Source organism: Lytechinus variegatus, chromosome 1 (genome assembly GCF_018143015.1).
Source record: "Lytechinus variegatus isolate NC3 chromosome 1, Lvar_3.0, whole genome shotgun sequence".
In the NCBI taxonomy this organism is placed as follows: domain Eukaryota; kingdom Metazoa; phylum Echinodermata; class Echinoidea; order Temnopleuroida; family Toxopneustidae; genus Lytechinus; species Lytechinus variegatus.
The window spans coordinates 60948502-60964242 of NC_054740.1; the positions used below are offsets into that span (position 1 = coordinate 60948502).

At 34.1% G+C, this 15741-nt stretch overlaps 1 protein-coding gene across 1 annotated transcript in view; it reads right to left on the reverse strand.

Moving 5' to 3' along the window:
• Window positions 1-740: 740 nt before the first annotated feature.
• Window positions 741-15741, reverse strand: part of LOC121418706 (dyslexia-associated protein KIAA0319-like protein) — a 66680-nt gene continuing 51679 nt past the window's right edge. The window contains exons 20-26 of the mRNA XM_041612768.1: window positions 15263-15333; window positions 12746-12834; window positions 12095-12237; window positions 11423-11545; window positions 10800-10890; window positions 6362-6456; window positions 741-1623 (exon numbers count right to left, since the gene is read on the reverse strand). Coding sequence (XP_041468702.1) covers window positions 1454-1623; window positions 6362-6456; window positions 10800-10890; window positions 11423-11545; window positions 12095-12237; window positions 12746-12834; window positions 15263-15333 — 782 coding nt within the window. The 3' untranslated portion in view covers window positions 741-1453. The remainder of the gene's footprint in view (window positions 1624-6361; window positions 6457-10799; window positions 10891-11422; window positions 11546-12094; window positions 12238-12745; window positions 12835-15262; window positions 15334-15741) is intronic.

Below are 15741 nucleotides of genomic sequence, written 5' to 3' on the forward strand. Positions count from 1 at the left end.
ATCTTTAAATTCCTTTCAACTATTCATAACTAGTTACTGAAAATGATTATAAGAATGGGAAAAGTATTTGAATTTTAATCCCAATTCACAAATGAATCTGGAGCTCATGCATGCCTTCATTTTCTTTCAATCAAATATTAGAAAGAAAATGGCTTGAAAAACATGCATAAATGGATTATTATTATACTTGGATATGAAGATTCCATACAACAAACATTTCAAATGTAAGTGGTTACCTATGTTTAAAGGAAATAAAACACATGAGTTGTCTCATACAGGTATCAACTTAATAAGGAAATTAATTAAAACAAATTATCTAACTATAAAAAAAAGTTAGATCTACTCAATTATATTGCTTTGAAAACGATTCAGATAGAATTGCAACATTTTAATGTAAACCTACATTAAAAGAAATTGAATGGGAATGGGTGGGGGGGGGGGGGGGGGGGGCTTATTTGCCCCCCAAATGCCTCAGTTTCCTAGAAAAATATAAAAGAGCCACTGAACCTCCCGTAGGGCCTAATATTAAATGTAATACAATAGCAAATTTTGGCAGATGAGCTTAGAAATTAGCCCAATGAAGTTGTTTTATATTTTGGTCTGATATTAGATATTGATGAGAATCATTCACAAAATTTTTGTTTGAGTTATCAACCAGGGTATAAAACAATGAATTCTTCATGAGTTGTCAATCATTTTTTTCATTTATGGACAAGGAAATTATTTTTTTTGACATCGAGGAAATGATCTAAGACGAAATTATAACTACAAGTCCTTTCAACCACAATGCGTTTGATAACGACAAATGGATGTCAAGTGCTGGAAATAGATAAATACATTATATATTCAGAATTTCAATTTTGTCTTTTGCCATCTCCCCCCTCGCAAATAAAGGTATTATTCACACACAACAGGCAAAGTATGGGTGAAAGATTGTTGTCTAAGTAAACAAAATATCAAAGAAGAGGCTAGAATAAGAATAAAATAGAAGAGATAGCGAGAGAGAAAAAAAGGGGGGATTAATTTCCGTGCAGTATTTGTCCAAGAAACAGGCTGGATGTAAATAATGGAAAATCTAAAAGAAAGAAAACACAATCCGTTAAACTGCCCCTTGATCCATGAAAGAACTTGACAGAGAAAGAACTTCATCAGAAAACAAGATTTCTCTCTACACGTTTGGTTCTGCCTCAGTCCCATGCCTCTGTATGGAAGTCGGTGGTTTCGGTGCATTCCTTGTAATCAAATCAAAATGTAACCAAGTCTTCTTCATTTCTGGACGGCTATGTCCTCTCACATAAACAATGCTGAATCACTATATCCAAAACATAAATAAAATCAAGGTATCCCATCTGCCACTCTACGCGAGTCAATTCTCAATTCAACACAAAAACTGTCCTCAGAATCTGACAAATAAAATAAACTTCCATCGCATCATGGCAAAGACTCGAAGGATTCAAAGTTTATCAGTCCTATGTGGGATCCTGCTTGATCGATGCTTGCCCGTTGTGTAGCCATTGGCGGGTTTGGATCCATTCCGATCCTGTCGCTTGATATCAAAGACGGTAGTCTCATCATCGCTATCTTCGCCCGATTCAGATATCATGATGCTGCTACTCTGCTTACCTGTAATGAAAAAAAAAACCATGAATTACATTAAATGGGACTATGATTATATTGAATGCATTAAAAATTAATCTCTTAGGAATTAAATGACACATGATTGAATTTATTCTTAAAACCTAACGACAGTGTTTCATTAATATTACTTGACAAATGAGACAGTAAAATGGATGCAAAAATAACAAAGACAAATAAATACACAATAGGAATATCAATTATTCATGAACTGTTACAAGGTACTGCACACATATTCAAGTGTAAAGTAAAGTCATCTTCAAATCAACTGACAAGAAAATTTACTTTAGTAAATGCGCAACATCTTAAAAACTTGTTTTTGGTATGGAACAAAATGAAGAGCAAAAAGTGAGATGAATCTGAAATTGTGCATTCGGAAATGATCACGTAAAATTCAATAATTTTCATCTTTTGCTTACTTTTTTGTTATATTGTACAATATTTTGTTATTTTGACTGACATATCATTCCATAAATGGCAAGGCAAAAAGTATGTTTGCATTGTTGGTGGGTGTTTCATAAAGCTGTTCGTAAGTTACAAATGAGTACGACTGGTGACCCTCTTTCTTGCACTACATGATATCCCCAAGTAGCTGACTTAGCACATACCAACATGTCATGCGTAAAGTCGTGCGTACCTTTGAGAACAACCAAATTTTTTGCATTTGAATGGTATGAGACTTTGCTAAGCTGAGCCCATCACTGCATTTAGTGCACATATACAAAAAGCAGCAGCAAAAATGATTTATGACGGAATTGATGGTTTGTTTTTCTTCCTCTGATCATAATTTCAGGAATAAAATCTAAATCATGTAAAACAAGAAATAAATACAAAATAAAGATAATATAGCAAAACTATAATTTTTTGTAAAATATTTTCTTTTCAGGAACATGCTGGGGAATGAGTCTATCATTATTTATTCATCATCAAAATGATTCCAAAGCGGGCACTATTATAGATTAGCCTGCATGTGGGGATCATCGAACCAAAAATAAAGTATTCCTGTGCATAATAAGCACGAAAGTCACCATCAGAATTAGATTTTTTTAAAAGTTTAAATGAAAAAAATAAATAACGCGTGCAGCAAGGATGCCACTGGCTTGCACGATATGGTAATATGGTTTCATGAGGATTAACTCTCATTTTTTGAAAAGTGTAACTTATATGAACTAGAATTGTAGATAAGACTTATGATATTAAGTATTCCATCCATTTCTATTAACTTTTTTCTTCTTATAACCCTCCATCTTGAACTACTCTAAATTTTCTTCTTCCCCTCCTACCTCTTTCTCCTCGTCCTATTTATATTTGCCCAATTTTTATTCCATTTATTCATATATACATATTTTTTCTGTTTCCTCTGCTACTAATTTTCACTTAAAAAATAATATCTCACTGTCATCTCTTTACTTCTATATTACAGTATGTCTTATCATTGTATCAAGCAGGACTTTAAACTGTTAAATCTTAGCATAAACACCATGTCCTTCCATATATAGTAAACATTTACAAGCAATAATTTTCATGTAGTCCAGACTAAATGATATTCGTATCTCCCAACATTTATTGAAAACTGAGAAAAATATTCTAGTTTATGAACCGAAATACATCATGCACATTACAGAAAACTTAGTCTAAAAGAACAAGGCAACTTATCAAAGATAAGAATGCCAATATTAAGGCACTCAGCGTCTGTTCATGTAAGATTTTCAACATTTACATTGTTGAGTCCATGATGAATTGTGAGGATTGGTTATGAAAAGACGCTTGCAGGATTTCTGCGGGAAAAAGCGCGACTGACGTTTGACAAGGTGACAAACAGTATCACAATGGCACTGCTAACTAAGTATTCACGGATTAGAGGGTCATAAACTTTAAGCTATATAGTCATTCTTGATAACAATTACAATATTCTATCACATGATGCATTTCTAATAAGGACTGAGCATTCACGCACATCATATGACAATGCTGCAAGGTAGTACAATATCAAATTAATAACACTTTATATATTGCACTGATCTCATGATGTAATGGCTTGTAATATGCGAAAAAATCTCCGACATAGACTTGGGAGCAGAGCTGATTATTTTGAACAAAATCCGCAGGACAATTGTAACTTGCACTTTACATGGTCTTTTGGGGTATTGGTAGATGAAAATAAGAAAATACAATGATTACAATAAAAAGAAAAAACAACATATGAGCTGCTACTTTTGCAAAAAGCAGAAAAATAACTATTGTACTTGAAAACAAGGATCAAAGGAAAGTTTAGATTGTTGGCTTATATTTGGGTGAAAAATTTAAAAGGAAATGCATATTTGATGCACAGGATAGTGAGCAAAAAAAAAGGCAAAGGGAAAAAAAAGAACAAAAAGAGGGTCCCATTTCATAAAGACAAACAACTATCATAACTTTGCCATTATTGTAACTTCCATGGAAACCTTCAATGTACATGTAATAGGCTACTAAGCTGTTACTATGGAAATTGTCATGATGGCACTGTTATAATAGTTGTAACTATTTATGAATATTGGCCCTCAGATATTTGAATGTCTCTGTCGTGAGGGGGGAAAAGACACATAAGAGTAAATATGAGAATAAAGAAATTGAGGGATAAGAAAAGATTGTTTAGGATTACAGAAAAATATATATCTATAAAGAAAAAAGAAAAAGACACATAAGAGTAAATATGAGAATAAAGAAATTGAGGGATAAGAAAAGATTGTTTAGGATTACAGAAGAATATATATCTATAAAAAAAAAAGAAAAAGACACATAAGAGTAAATATGAGAATAAAGAAATTGAGGGATTAGAAAAGATTGTTTAGGATTACAGAAGAATATATATCTATAAAAAAAGAAAAGAAAAAGACACATAAGAGTAAATATGAGAATAAAGAAATTGAGGGATTAGAAAAGATTGTTTAGGATTACAGAAGAATATATATCTATAAAAAAAGAAAAGAAAAAGACACATAAGAGTAAATATGAGAATAAAGAAATTGAGGGATAAGAAAAGATTGTTTAGGATTACAGAAGAATATATATCTATAAAGAAAAAGAAAGACACATAAGAGTAAATATGAGAATAAAGAAATTGAGGGATAAGAAAAGATTGTTTAGGATTACAGAAGAATATATATCTATAAAAAAAGAAAAGAAAAAGACACATAAGAGTAAATATGAGAATAAAGAAATTGAGGGATTACAAAAGATTGTTTAGGATTACAGAAGAATATATATCTATAAAGATTGTTTGGAATTAAAGAATAGCACATATACTGCACTCTTGGGAGAGAAGGATGAGAGAGAGAGAAATAGACAGAGAGGCATTCAGAGACAGGGGGAGAAAGTTAATAAAAGAGAAAGATGGAGAGAATAGTGAGGTGATAGAAATGGTGGAAAAGAGGAAGAGAGAATAGGAGAGAAGATATAAGAAAAGAGGGGAGAGGAGAAAGAGAGGACATGTGGTCAACAAAGAGAGAGTAATATAAAAAGTACAGCTTGCTCTAAAAGAATACAACATACAAAAGCTCTCACTCATAAAGAGATTTTATATGAAGATACAAAATGACAGCAGCAGAGAACAGACGAAGTAGAAAATAAGAGAGAATACAGATAGAAAGAAGAGCAGGGAAAGAGAGAGAGAGAGATATAAAGATACATATGGGATGATGAGGGGTTGGGTAGTCGGCAGGCACAGACTTTTTGCTTTCGCATCACGCACGTATAGTGCAGAGACGTAAGCAGTGAGGCTAGATTCACTCAATACGCACCATGACACATACACAAGGTCTGAGAGTCTGGTCTACACCCTAAACACAGCATTACTTGTCAAAACTGGAGTCTGTGCTCGCAGACTAGGATGGGTGAGGGGAAAGGGGGGGGGTGGCAATATATCAGCTGGGATGGGTTAGACCATGAAGTAAAATGTCTACACCAATACAGCTACCTTCAGATGAGTTACTTCTGCCTGTTAGTTTATCAAGAACGTTGCCATTGTTACCTAGGGAATCAGTTAGTATAGGATGAAGGTATTACAATCAATATAAAATATCAATTCATTTTCACGAGCCTATAGTGTATCTCTTTATAGTTTCGATAATCTGAAACCCTCAAAAGCTCATTGACCCGAAATGACCTTTCACCTTCATCATGTGACCTAAAACTCAGATAGGACAATCAAGGATATCTGATAACCCTAATGTCCAAGTTTCATGTACTAGATCCCAATACTTTTAAGGTTATGTTGATATTTCAGAAACTTAACCTCGGGTGATTTCCGACACATGGTCTAAGTACATTGACCCAAAGGACCTTCAACCTTGATCATGTGACCTGAAACTTGTGCAAGATGATGATACTTGATTACCATCATGTAAACATTTTTAAGTCATGAACAGGAACCATATACTTTTTTTCAAGTTATGACGGCTTTACAAAAACTTAACTTTGGTAAAGATTTCAATATGGACAACACCACCACTACCTCATGAAAAGTGGCACCGATAGTCTCTCTCAGCTATGCTGCTGAGATTAAAATTGAGACAGTAACATTGATTAAATAGATAGCTTTTGGGTTCACTGTGAAGGGAATTCTTAATGGCTGAATAGTTGATTTTGAAACCACTATTCATGCAGATTTCATGTCATGACTATGCTTAATTCATTTATTAATTCAAGCTTCAATACAATACGACTTTCTAAATAACATGTTACATACCATTTCCCATTTTTGGATGCATCTCCATCATATCATTGCCTTCCTGATCTTCTAACAGAGTGTAGCGATGCCGCCTTCTTCCTCTCTTTTTTCTCCTGCTCAAACAAAAAATACAAGGATATTGTTCAAAACAAGTTCTCCAAGGAAATTCAAAATAAAAAATGCTTAATCATGTCTATTATAATTTGTTCACAAGTTAAGGTGACCTGGTAAATGGCTACTTGTACAAATATTTCTAATGCTGGATGTATGAAGTCTTAGGTTTGAATTCCTTCAAAATTAACAAGAGGTAATATTCAATTACCCATCCAAATTAACTTCTAAAAACATCTTTAACATATTTTATTTCATACAGAATAATCCTAAAACATTCTATCCAATATGCAACTGATTGAGGTCCATTTGTTTAACAAATCATACTTGTCATGCAAATAGCAAACTTTGCATTTTTTCTTGTTAATGAAATGCACCTTTTTTTCAATCTGCCATAACTTAACATCGTATATTATAAGTAAATAGAGAATATTTGCAGAACTCTTTGATTTATTCATTTATTGTATTGTTTAAAATCATGTACATGAAACTCATGTCATCTACATGTGCAAAGTACATGTAATTGGTCAAATTTTATCATTAGTTGTAGCTGTTTTGAGTTGGTTTGGTTAAAAAAATGAAAGGCAATGTATGTGTAGGCAATTTTATGCAGAAAAAAAACATCAAAAAATGTTTAATTACATTGCCCAATCCACATAAGTGGAGTATCATTTATATACATTAGTAAAGCAACATTACCCAGTAGTACAAAAAAAATTAAGGAGCTTTACAAGAAAGAATGTGCACAGCTGGAAGGAAAACGAAGGGGGGAGGGGGTAGATAGATAGATATAAAGAGGGGGAATGGAAAAGGGGAAGCTGATAGAGAAGAGAAAATTTAGCAAAAGTCACTTTGGAGATCAGAACTGCCAACTCATATTGCAGGGAGGATCACCAAGAAACTATGGAGATCTTCCTTAATTACAAATAATCCAGTTGACATACAAGACATTATTTCACATGTACATGTATGAATCAGGGAGGGGTTAAAACCCCCTTTGCATGTTTTCACGCTAAAATCGGTCATTTTTTTTTGTTTTCAGTGATTTTGTCAGCTAATCCGGGAGACTTGGCAGCCAGTCCTGCTGAAAGCAATGGAGAAAGGAAATGAGAAAAAAGCAAAGAGGAAGAGACAAGAGACTTGTAGAGAGGGAAGGGAATGAAGGGAGATGGTGAGAGAGAGGGAGAGAGAGCGAGAGGGAGAATATAAAAAATGGAGACTGCAGAGAGGAAGGGAGAATGAGAGAAAGATAAAGAGAGGAGGATGAAATAGAAAGACAAGCATATAAGCGGCAAAGAGGGCTGAGATGAATGAATACATAGTTAAAAAAGGAGAACAACAATTAACACATGGGTAGCATCAGATTAGTCAACCTATGCCAGCACAAGAAATCAAAAAAGAGAAATATTTGTGTGTCTATGAGCATACCAAATATACATTATACTTTGAAGAACAAAATCTACAAAAACAAAAGTGAATACATGTATAAACACATGCAAAATACATAACAGCAACACAAAGACAGGAAAGTTAACACATTTGATTGCCCACACTAAAACTGTTGTTTCACATTGATAGACACAAACTGATGGCTTAAAATAGATATTAGCAATTCAAGCATAGCATGGTTCACATGGACATAGATAAGTGATAGAACACCATGCATTACTTCACACAAATAATTACCATCTTTTTAAAATTGAAACTTCATAAGCATAAGTTGGATCATGTTTGTGGCTCAGAATGTAGATTGAAATGGAGGGTAGCTAGAGTTGAGGGGAGGGAAGCAGGCCGCGCTTACTGGGCTTGGATGGGATGGGGGGGGGGCAGTTGGGATGGGAGGGCTTTTACTTTGTTTACTCATTCAGTTCAATTGCGTCGCTATAAATTCTTTTGTTATATCTATTTTTTTTCCTTCTATCTACAGAGTTAAGTATTTACTTTGTTCTTGATGACTCGAATGTTATATTCTGTATTTTCTTTGTGTGTGTGTACAGTTTTTTTTTGTATTATGAATAATTATTTATTTGACTTTGTGAACAATATTTTGTTGATATGATGCACCACGCCGTACACCGGAGTACCATAGTACCCCGGGGTACGGCGTTGTGCAGCGCCATCTCATGTGGTAATAGTGTACAGTTACATTGTTGTCATGGTGATCACGGTCGTACAATCGGTGCGACAATCATGACAATGAATGGGGACCCAGGGTACAGTGCAAAATATAAAATAAATAATTCAACATAATGGCGGATTATTATTTGGTACCCCAGGGTACCAAATACTGCATCATATACTATTGTATGTATGATTTTGAACTGAATGATTTAATAAATACTATTTCAAAATAAAAAAAATATCTCCTCTATTTTCTTTTTTGTTTCTTGCATAACCGGTCAGTTTCTTCACGATTTGTTTTTTAGCAAAATTATATAAGTTTTATATGTAACTCTTCAATAACAGTGAATCAGCAATAATGTTTTATCTGAAATTTTATACAATAGAATTGTAAATAGTTAAGCTAACTTGATCGAATTGCAAAATAATAATCACTCTATATTTGATTGCTAGAGTAATTCTTATATAGCGGTACATAACAAATATTATATTTGAAGGAGAAAGAAATTATACATGACTATTAAATGATTTTTAAAGACCTCATTACAAACACTTTAAACTTTAAAGATTAATAAAACAATTGCATATAAAAAAACATGCTAGAAGTAAACAGATAATAAAACACATGCAAAAACATTATATTTGACTACATAGATCAAAAAGCATACAAATAACACATGCACACCATGCCAACACATAGGTAATGTTTGATTGCAAAAATTTGTATTATACTCGTGATGCAAGATGGAAATTTTAATACCTCAAGAATTCACTCAAAGAAATTGCTGAATTTCTCTTCCTTCTAAAGATATTACATAAAAATATGAGAATTTTTTTACATCGGTTAAAGTTTAAAAGTTTGAATATCTCATCTTAAAAAGTGCAACAATAAAAAAATTGCACATCAGTATCTGCACATCATTAGAATAACAAGCAACAAGACTGTATTGAGATTTTATATATCAAAAAAGGTACAATGTAATTGAGTTGTGTGGGAATTTGAAAACAATTTTTTTTAAAGGTGTATAATGATCAAATAGATGTTTTTCATATTTTTTTACTGTAAAAAAATATTTAATTTTGATGCTTCTATCAATAAATCTCATATCAAATGAAAAAGCAGTTATAAAGTATTCAGATGAAAAATAAAATATTATTAGTTGCATTCTTACCACCCATCAAAAGCGCAAACAAAATGATAAAAACATGTTCTCCAGGTACGATTAGATCAAGCATATTAGACAACTCCACAGCCCAAGGCAAAGACGTATAAAAATCAAATTTTGGTTAATTCAAAATTTCATGCATGAATCAAAAACAAAACTCATCAAATGGACCATGATGCATGTTAAGAAATCAAGCAACCTTGAAACAAGAATAATAGCTCATGTTGGACTGTCTTCACTTGTGAAATTAATTAAATTATCCCTGGTTCAAAGTTTATGCTGAACATGGTAGGTAAACTGGAAGAAAATAAATATTTTTTCCACTGAATTTGAATTGAATGGCAAAATAATTGAAGATTTTATTCAACAATACATATGGCCTGCCACACCAAGAGTACAAAACCAACACTAAGAGGTCAGGTTCTCTGAAAATAGCCAAAATAATCATTGGTTTTCATAGGGCAAAATGAGAAAATTAGCTTTACTGAAAGATTTATTCATCTTCTTCTTCACACTGTGAAGGTGTAAAGATGATTAATGACAAGATTCAAGGGTTTCTCTGACATCATTTTGGCAGACTGCTTGGAAAATTTACCGAGATTGCACAGTGAGCACAGTTCATGCTTGAGTGATCTCCAAACTTTTGGGGCCACGTTTCATAAAGACTTACAACTGTTGTAACTTTGCTATTATGGGAACTTCCATTGTAACAGGGCTCAGCAGCCAATCAAAATCAAGGTTACCATGGTAGTTGCTATAATGGCAAAGTTACAACAGTTGCAAGTCCTTTATGAAACAGGCCCCTGACCTTGTTTCTCTTTATTCTTTGAACCTCTCACTGAATTCTGTCTACATTCTATCAAGTTCTTGTTTGTGTTATTTTTGATCAATTTTGACAGGCTTTATATCATTGGAAAGCTTGGGATGCGCCTTTTCAGGTTCAACAGATATCCCAAATTCATGATAAGGGCGACTTATGTGGGTTTGAGGTTGGCAGGTCAGATATTTGTGCATTCGTGTCGGGAAAAGATGAATAAAACATGCTTTATTCAACTTACCTTGCACAGCAGCAGGCTATTAACCATACACATACACCAAGGGCCACTAGCACCAAGAAACATACAATAATTACATATAGAATACTCCAATCTATAGACAAGAGAAAAGAGAGAGAGAGGGGGTCAATCAGTTGGGAAGTATAACACTTAATTTACATTCGAACACATCTCATTAATATCGATTGACAACTCTGTATACTCTACAGAGCTTTGAGAGAAATTCTCATTGCTTACACAACAATATTTGATTGTTTTCCTACCTGATTGGTAATAAAGCATGAATGCTTGTTAGCAAGCAATCAGAGGATCAAAGTGCACTCCGAGGAATCTAGTTATGAGGACAAATGCCTTACCGAAGAGCACAAGTGCATCAAGGGTTAAATCTAGGGACGCTGGTGCCATTCGGTAAGGCATTTATCCTCGTTATTACCAAGCGTTTTAGTTTATAGCACCTTGTAAATTTATCACAACTACCAATCCTCACATTTCATTGCGGACAAAGTAATGGGCATATGCAGGAAAGATGTAATGAAAACATGCAAAACACCCTCACAGCGGGATTTCCGCCAGAAGAAGCGGCTCAGACTGTGGACAGCTTGCCTATGTTATAAGATCCTACTCACCACAGTTGCTTTCTCCATCTTGGAATTTTACCCTGATAAAGTTCTCCATCCAGAATGTCTCGCACACACAGCGTTTTGTGTAGGGGTCACAATGACCGTGGTTGGAACAGTTCTTCTGACAAACTGTGTGCAGAAAGAAGAAGAAGAACATAGTTTATGCCATGGCTGGGATTTGAACCCACCAGCCTCTGTTTCAAAGATTAGATAAAAACCGTAGGAAATGGCACCTAATTTTAGATGTCATAGAAAACAACCTACTTTGAACATAAAGCTGAAGACAGAATATAACATTCTTATTTACTTTTCAGGGAGGGGATGTATGAAGATGTATTTTCTTGCAGGAATATGGTTTATCTATTCATTTTAAACTAAACATTCATTTGATTCGATTTTGTATGAACTGAATTCATGATTATGAACATTTGTATATATGTTTTATGTATTTCCATATTTACCTTGAAAGTTAACATTATTGGATCAATAAAACCAAGGAAATAGTGTAGTGGTCTTCTCCTAATCTAGCTCAGTGTTTCTACCTAATCACTTAAAAAAACCTGTTCCTTTATTTTCCATAATCTAAGAATCGTAAACAAAGCAGTTTCAAACACACTCGTTGGAAAAATACAAGAAAACAGAAGCTATGAAACACTGTTATTTTTACGTTTGCCTTACCTACTGTGTCATACTCTAATATACTATGTTTGAGTAATGCCGACTGTGACATAATGTCTTTGCTCTTCAATCTCTTTAAGACCTCAGGTCCAGGGAGTGGTTTATGAGATGTTTTGTTGAATGCTAGAAACTCAACCTTTAGCCTGTAAACATGAACAAAAGGAAAGTGAGGGATACAACGTATTAAAAGCAAGTTCACCCTGACTATAAGTTGGTTTTAATAAAAGCAGAAAACCTGTAGAAGATATTGGTGAAAGTGTGATGAAAATCAAAGATATTAAAGAGAGATATGCATTTTTAATGTTTGTAATTCATAACGTCATTTGCTAGCAGATCCCCCAAATATTGATATAATGTAAATTCCAAAAGAATAAGATTTAATCTTTAAATGAAACAGGATGAATAAAAAAATATATATGTTTTACATAATAGGATATGGAATGAGGTGTCTGATGATACATCCTCCATATGAAAATAACCAAAAGCTTTATAAATCAATATATGCAATCAATCATATGAATCAACTGTATGATCAATCACCAAGCTTTGTTCAACCCACCCCTGTCTCAGGACGAATTGAGACAAGGCCACTTAACACAAGAGAGAAATTTTGGGTGACTGGTAAACTAAATAAGGCAGTTATAAACTTACATTTTACTGTCTGTCAACGCAATCCTTTGAATGATGACATCTCCATTGTTGACTCCCAGCATCACAGCAAGTGGCATTATCAGATCATTCTGTGAATTGACAAAATTCTATATGATGTTCTTGGCATAACAGGAGACATATTCACGCATGGATCGTTCTACAATTCGTGAATTTCACAATCCTTCAGGCAAAAAAAAATCAATATTTTATTTTCGACGGTTACTTTTTACAACCTCCAGCCTAAATCTGCGACGTTGGATAAGCTTTAATCAACATTGCAGTGAAAGAGGATTTTCTGGGGCTTTCTATTTTTTCCAGGGGGGTGTTTCACAAAGATTTTAGTTTGACTTGGAGTCGCACTTTATAAATGTCTAGTTGCGCACGGTATAATAGGCATGACAGCATTGGTCAGATCATGCCAAGAGGACACGCACTAAAGCGCATTGATCGATAAGATTGCGCGTTGCATAGCATGTACGCGTCGGCATTGAAATGCGACCTAAGTCATACTTAAATCTTTGTGACAAAAACCCCCACGTTTCATTTGAGCATACCAGGGGCAAAACTCCCAAGCCCCAATATATTTTTCCCCTGCAATCCTTATGCACAAGTTGGGCCCTTATTTTTGTCTCACCCTGCATTAATCACTACATGTATTTCTCTCCTATTCTAACAGGGTTCCCAGCTTTTCAAAAAAACCCCCCAAATTCCCTTATTTTTCCCTGATGAAGTTTTAAAATTCCCTGATAATTCTATTACCCATTCCCAGTTTTGCAAGTTTTCTAAGTTGTTGCAGCGAGTTACATGTATTTTCAGTATAAAAACAATAATGTAAAACTTATTAGTACAACAAAAATAGGCCATTCAATGGATGTTGTTTTTGACATGCAACAAAACATTACAGAGTCTGATTGACTACCGTGCTTTTGACTTTCGGGTTCACCAAAATTCCCTGATTTTTCCCTCATTTGAGGCATTTTTCCTTTATTTGAGCTATTTTTAAAATCAAATTCCTTTTTTGCTGACTGGAAAAAAGTAAAATAACTTTCCCTGATGGGCTGGGAACCCTGTCTAAGTGCTTTTCTTTGGACCACACTGATCGTTACCCATATTCTTCCCTGCGATTGGGATTCATTGTTCAGTCAAGTATTTATTCTATTTATCATTCCTCACTTGCAGTATACGCTATCTAGGAAAAATTGTCCATCCACAAGGAAAAGTACATGAAGGCCTTTCATGATAATGAATGTTGGTGCGCATAATTGTGAAATGCTCAAATTTGATTACACACATTACATTCTTCGGAAGAAGAGCCAAGCATTAGAAAAAAAAAATGTAAATAATAATACATAAGATTTATATAGCGCACTTTCCATCTTGATTAGATGCTCAAGGCGCTTCAGAGCAGAACAACAAAACCTATTTACATATACATGTAATACATGTCTGAACAATAAGTCTATCAAAAAACACTTTTATACAGGTATGTTTTCAGGTTGCCCTTGAAGGTGGTCACTGAAGTCTGGGTTTACAAACTGTGTGGGAGAGAATTCCACAGGCTAGGTCCTGCATGAGCAAAGGCCCGCTCTCTGCATGATTTCTTAGCAACTGGAATTTGTAAGAGATTACTGACTGATCAAAATAAATTCAAACTAAATTGTATTAAATTGAACTCCGAATAGCATGTTAAACATAAGACAATAACGTTATCAAAAGTTAAAACAAACAGATATTTAGAGAATTCAAATCTAAACTGGGGCCCGTCTTACAAAGAGTTGCAATTGATCCAATCAATCGCAACTATGGATGGCCAGCCACGTCAACATCTATCACGCATGTTTGTTCAGAATATTTTCCAGCATTCTGTTCTTGAAAATTAACTGTGCTTCTCTTTTTTACAAAGGACATTGTGCAAATTTCCTGTTGAAAAAATTATGACACTGATGGATTTCCAGTGTTACAATCGATTGGATCAATCATAACTCTTTGTAAGACAGGGTCCTGGTGTGCATGCATTAATGGCGAGAAGATCAGGAGCATGTTGCAGAAAGAGTTGCAATCAATCGCAACTCTAAAAATCATGCGCAACTGGATTTTCAACCAATCAACAGCGCGCATTTGGGACTTACGTGACTTTTTAACTTGCGTTTAAACGCAACACTTTCTGCAACGGGCCCCTGGTGGGTGTTTCATAAAGCTGTTTGTGATTTACGAATGACTTTGGGAACAACTGATGACCCTTTCTTGCGGTTAAATGATGATTTACATGTACACAAGAACTTTATTGGTGTTGATTTTATTACCTAAAAAAAGGTTCACCAGTCATTTGTAATGTCAATCGTAACTTACGAACACACACCTGACTTGAGCTAGGTATTGTGATAATAGATAATTCAATCAATTGGACAGAATGCTTGCATCAAATCATGGAAGCATTTATTGGTCTGTAAACATGTTAAGAAATCATACAATGACTGTCAAGATTAACATGATACACTTTATGATAGGCATATTTACCTTATCTTGCTCAGTAAACAGCGTGATATCTTCATCAAACACAATCTGAACCCGAGAGAGGATGTGGGGGTCTGTTGTGGGAAATACAAACAAATACAAAATGTGTATGTTTATGATGATAGAAGATTAATCAATGGTACAATGACCTTCAGTCCCAAACATATATATACCAGTAGCTTTGAAAAAAAAAGATAAAAAAACAGCTTGAAAATATTGACACAATTTGGATTCAGCATCAAGATTGATATTGTCCATGCAAACTGTATATCACTTCTATACAATGAGGCACTTTTATAGCAATTTATGCTGGCCTTCATATCATGATTATGGTAGAAAAGTTTAATATCTGCAATAAATATGGAAAAAACAAGGCATTCTGTAACATGACAGTTCATTTTAATGCTATAATTCATATATATGCTCATGTGTGCTTTATATGTGTTGCATTGTTAAGGGCAATTTTCAGCATAGTACATGTA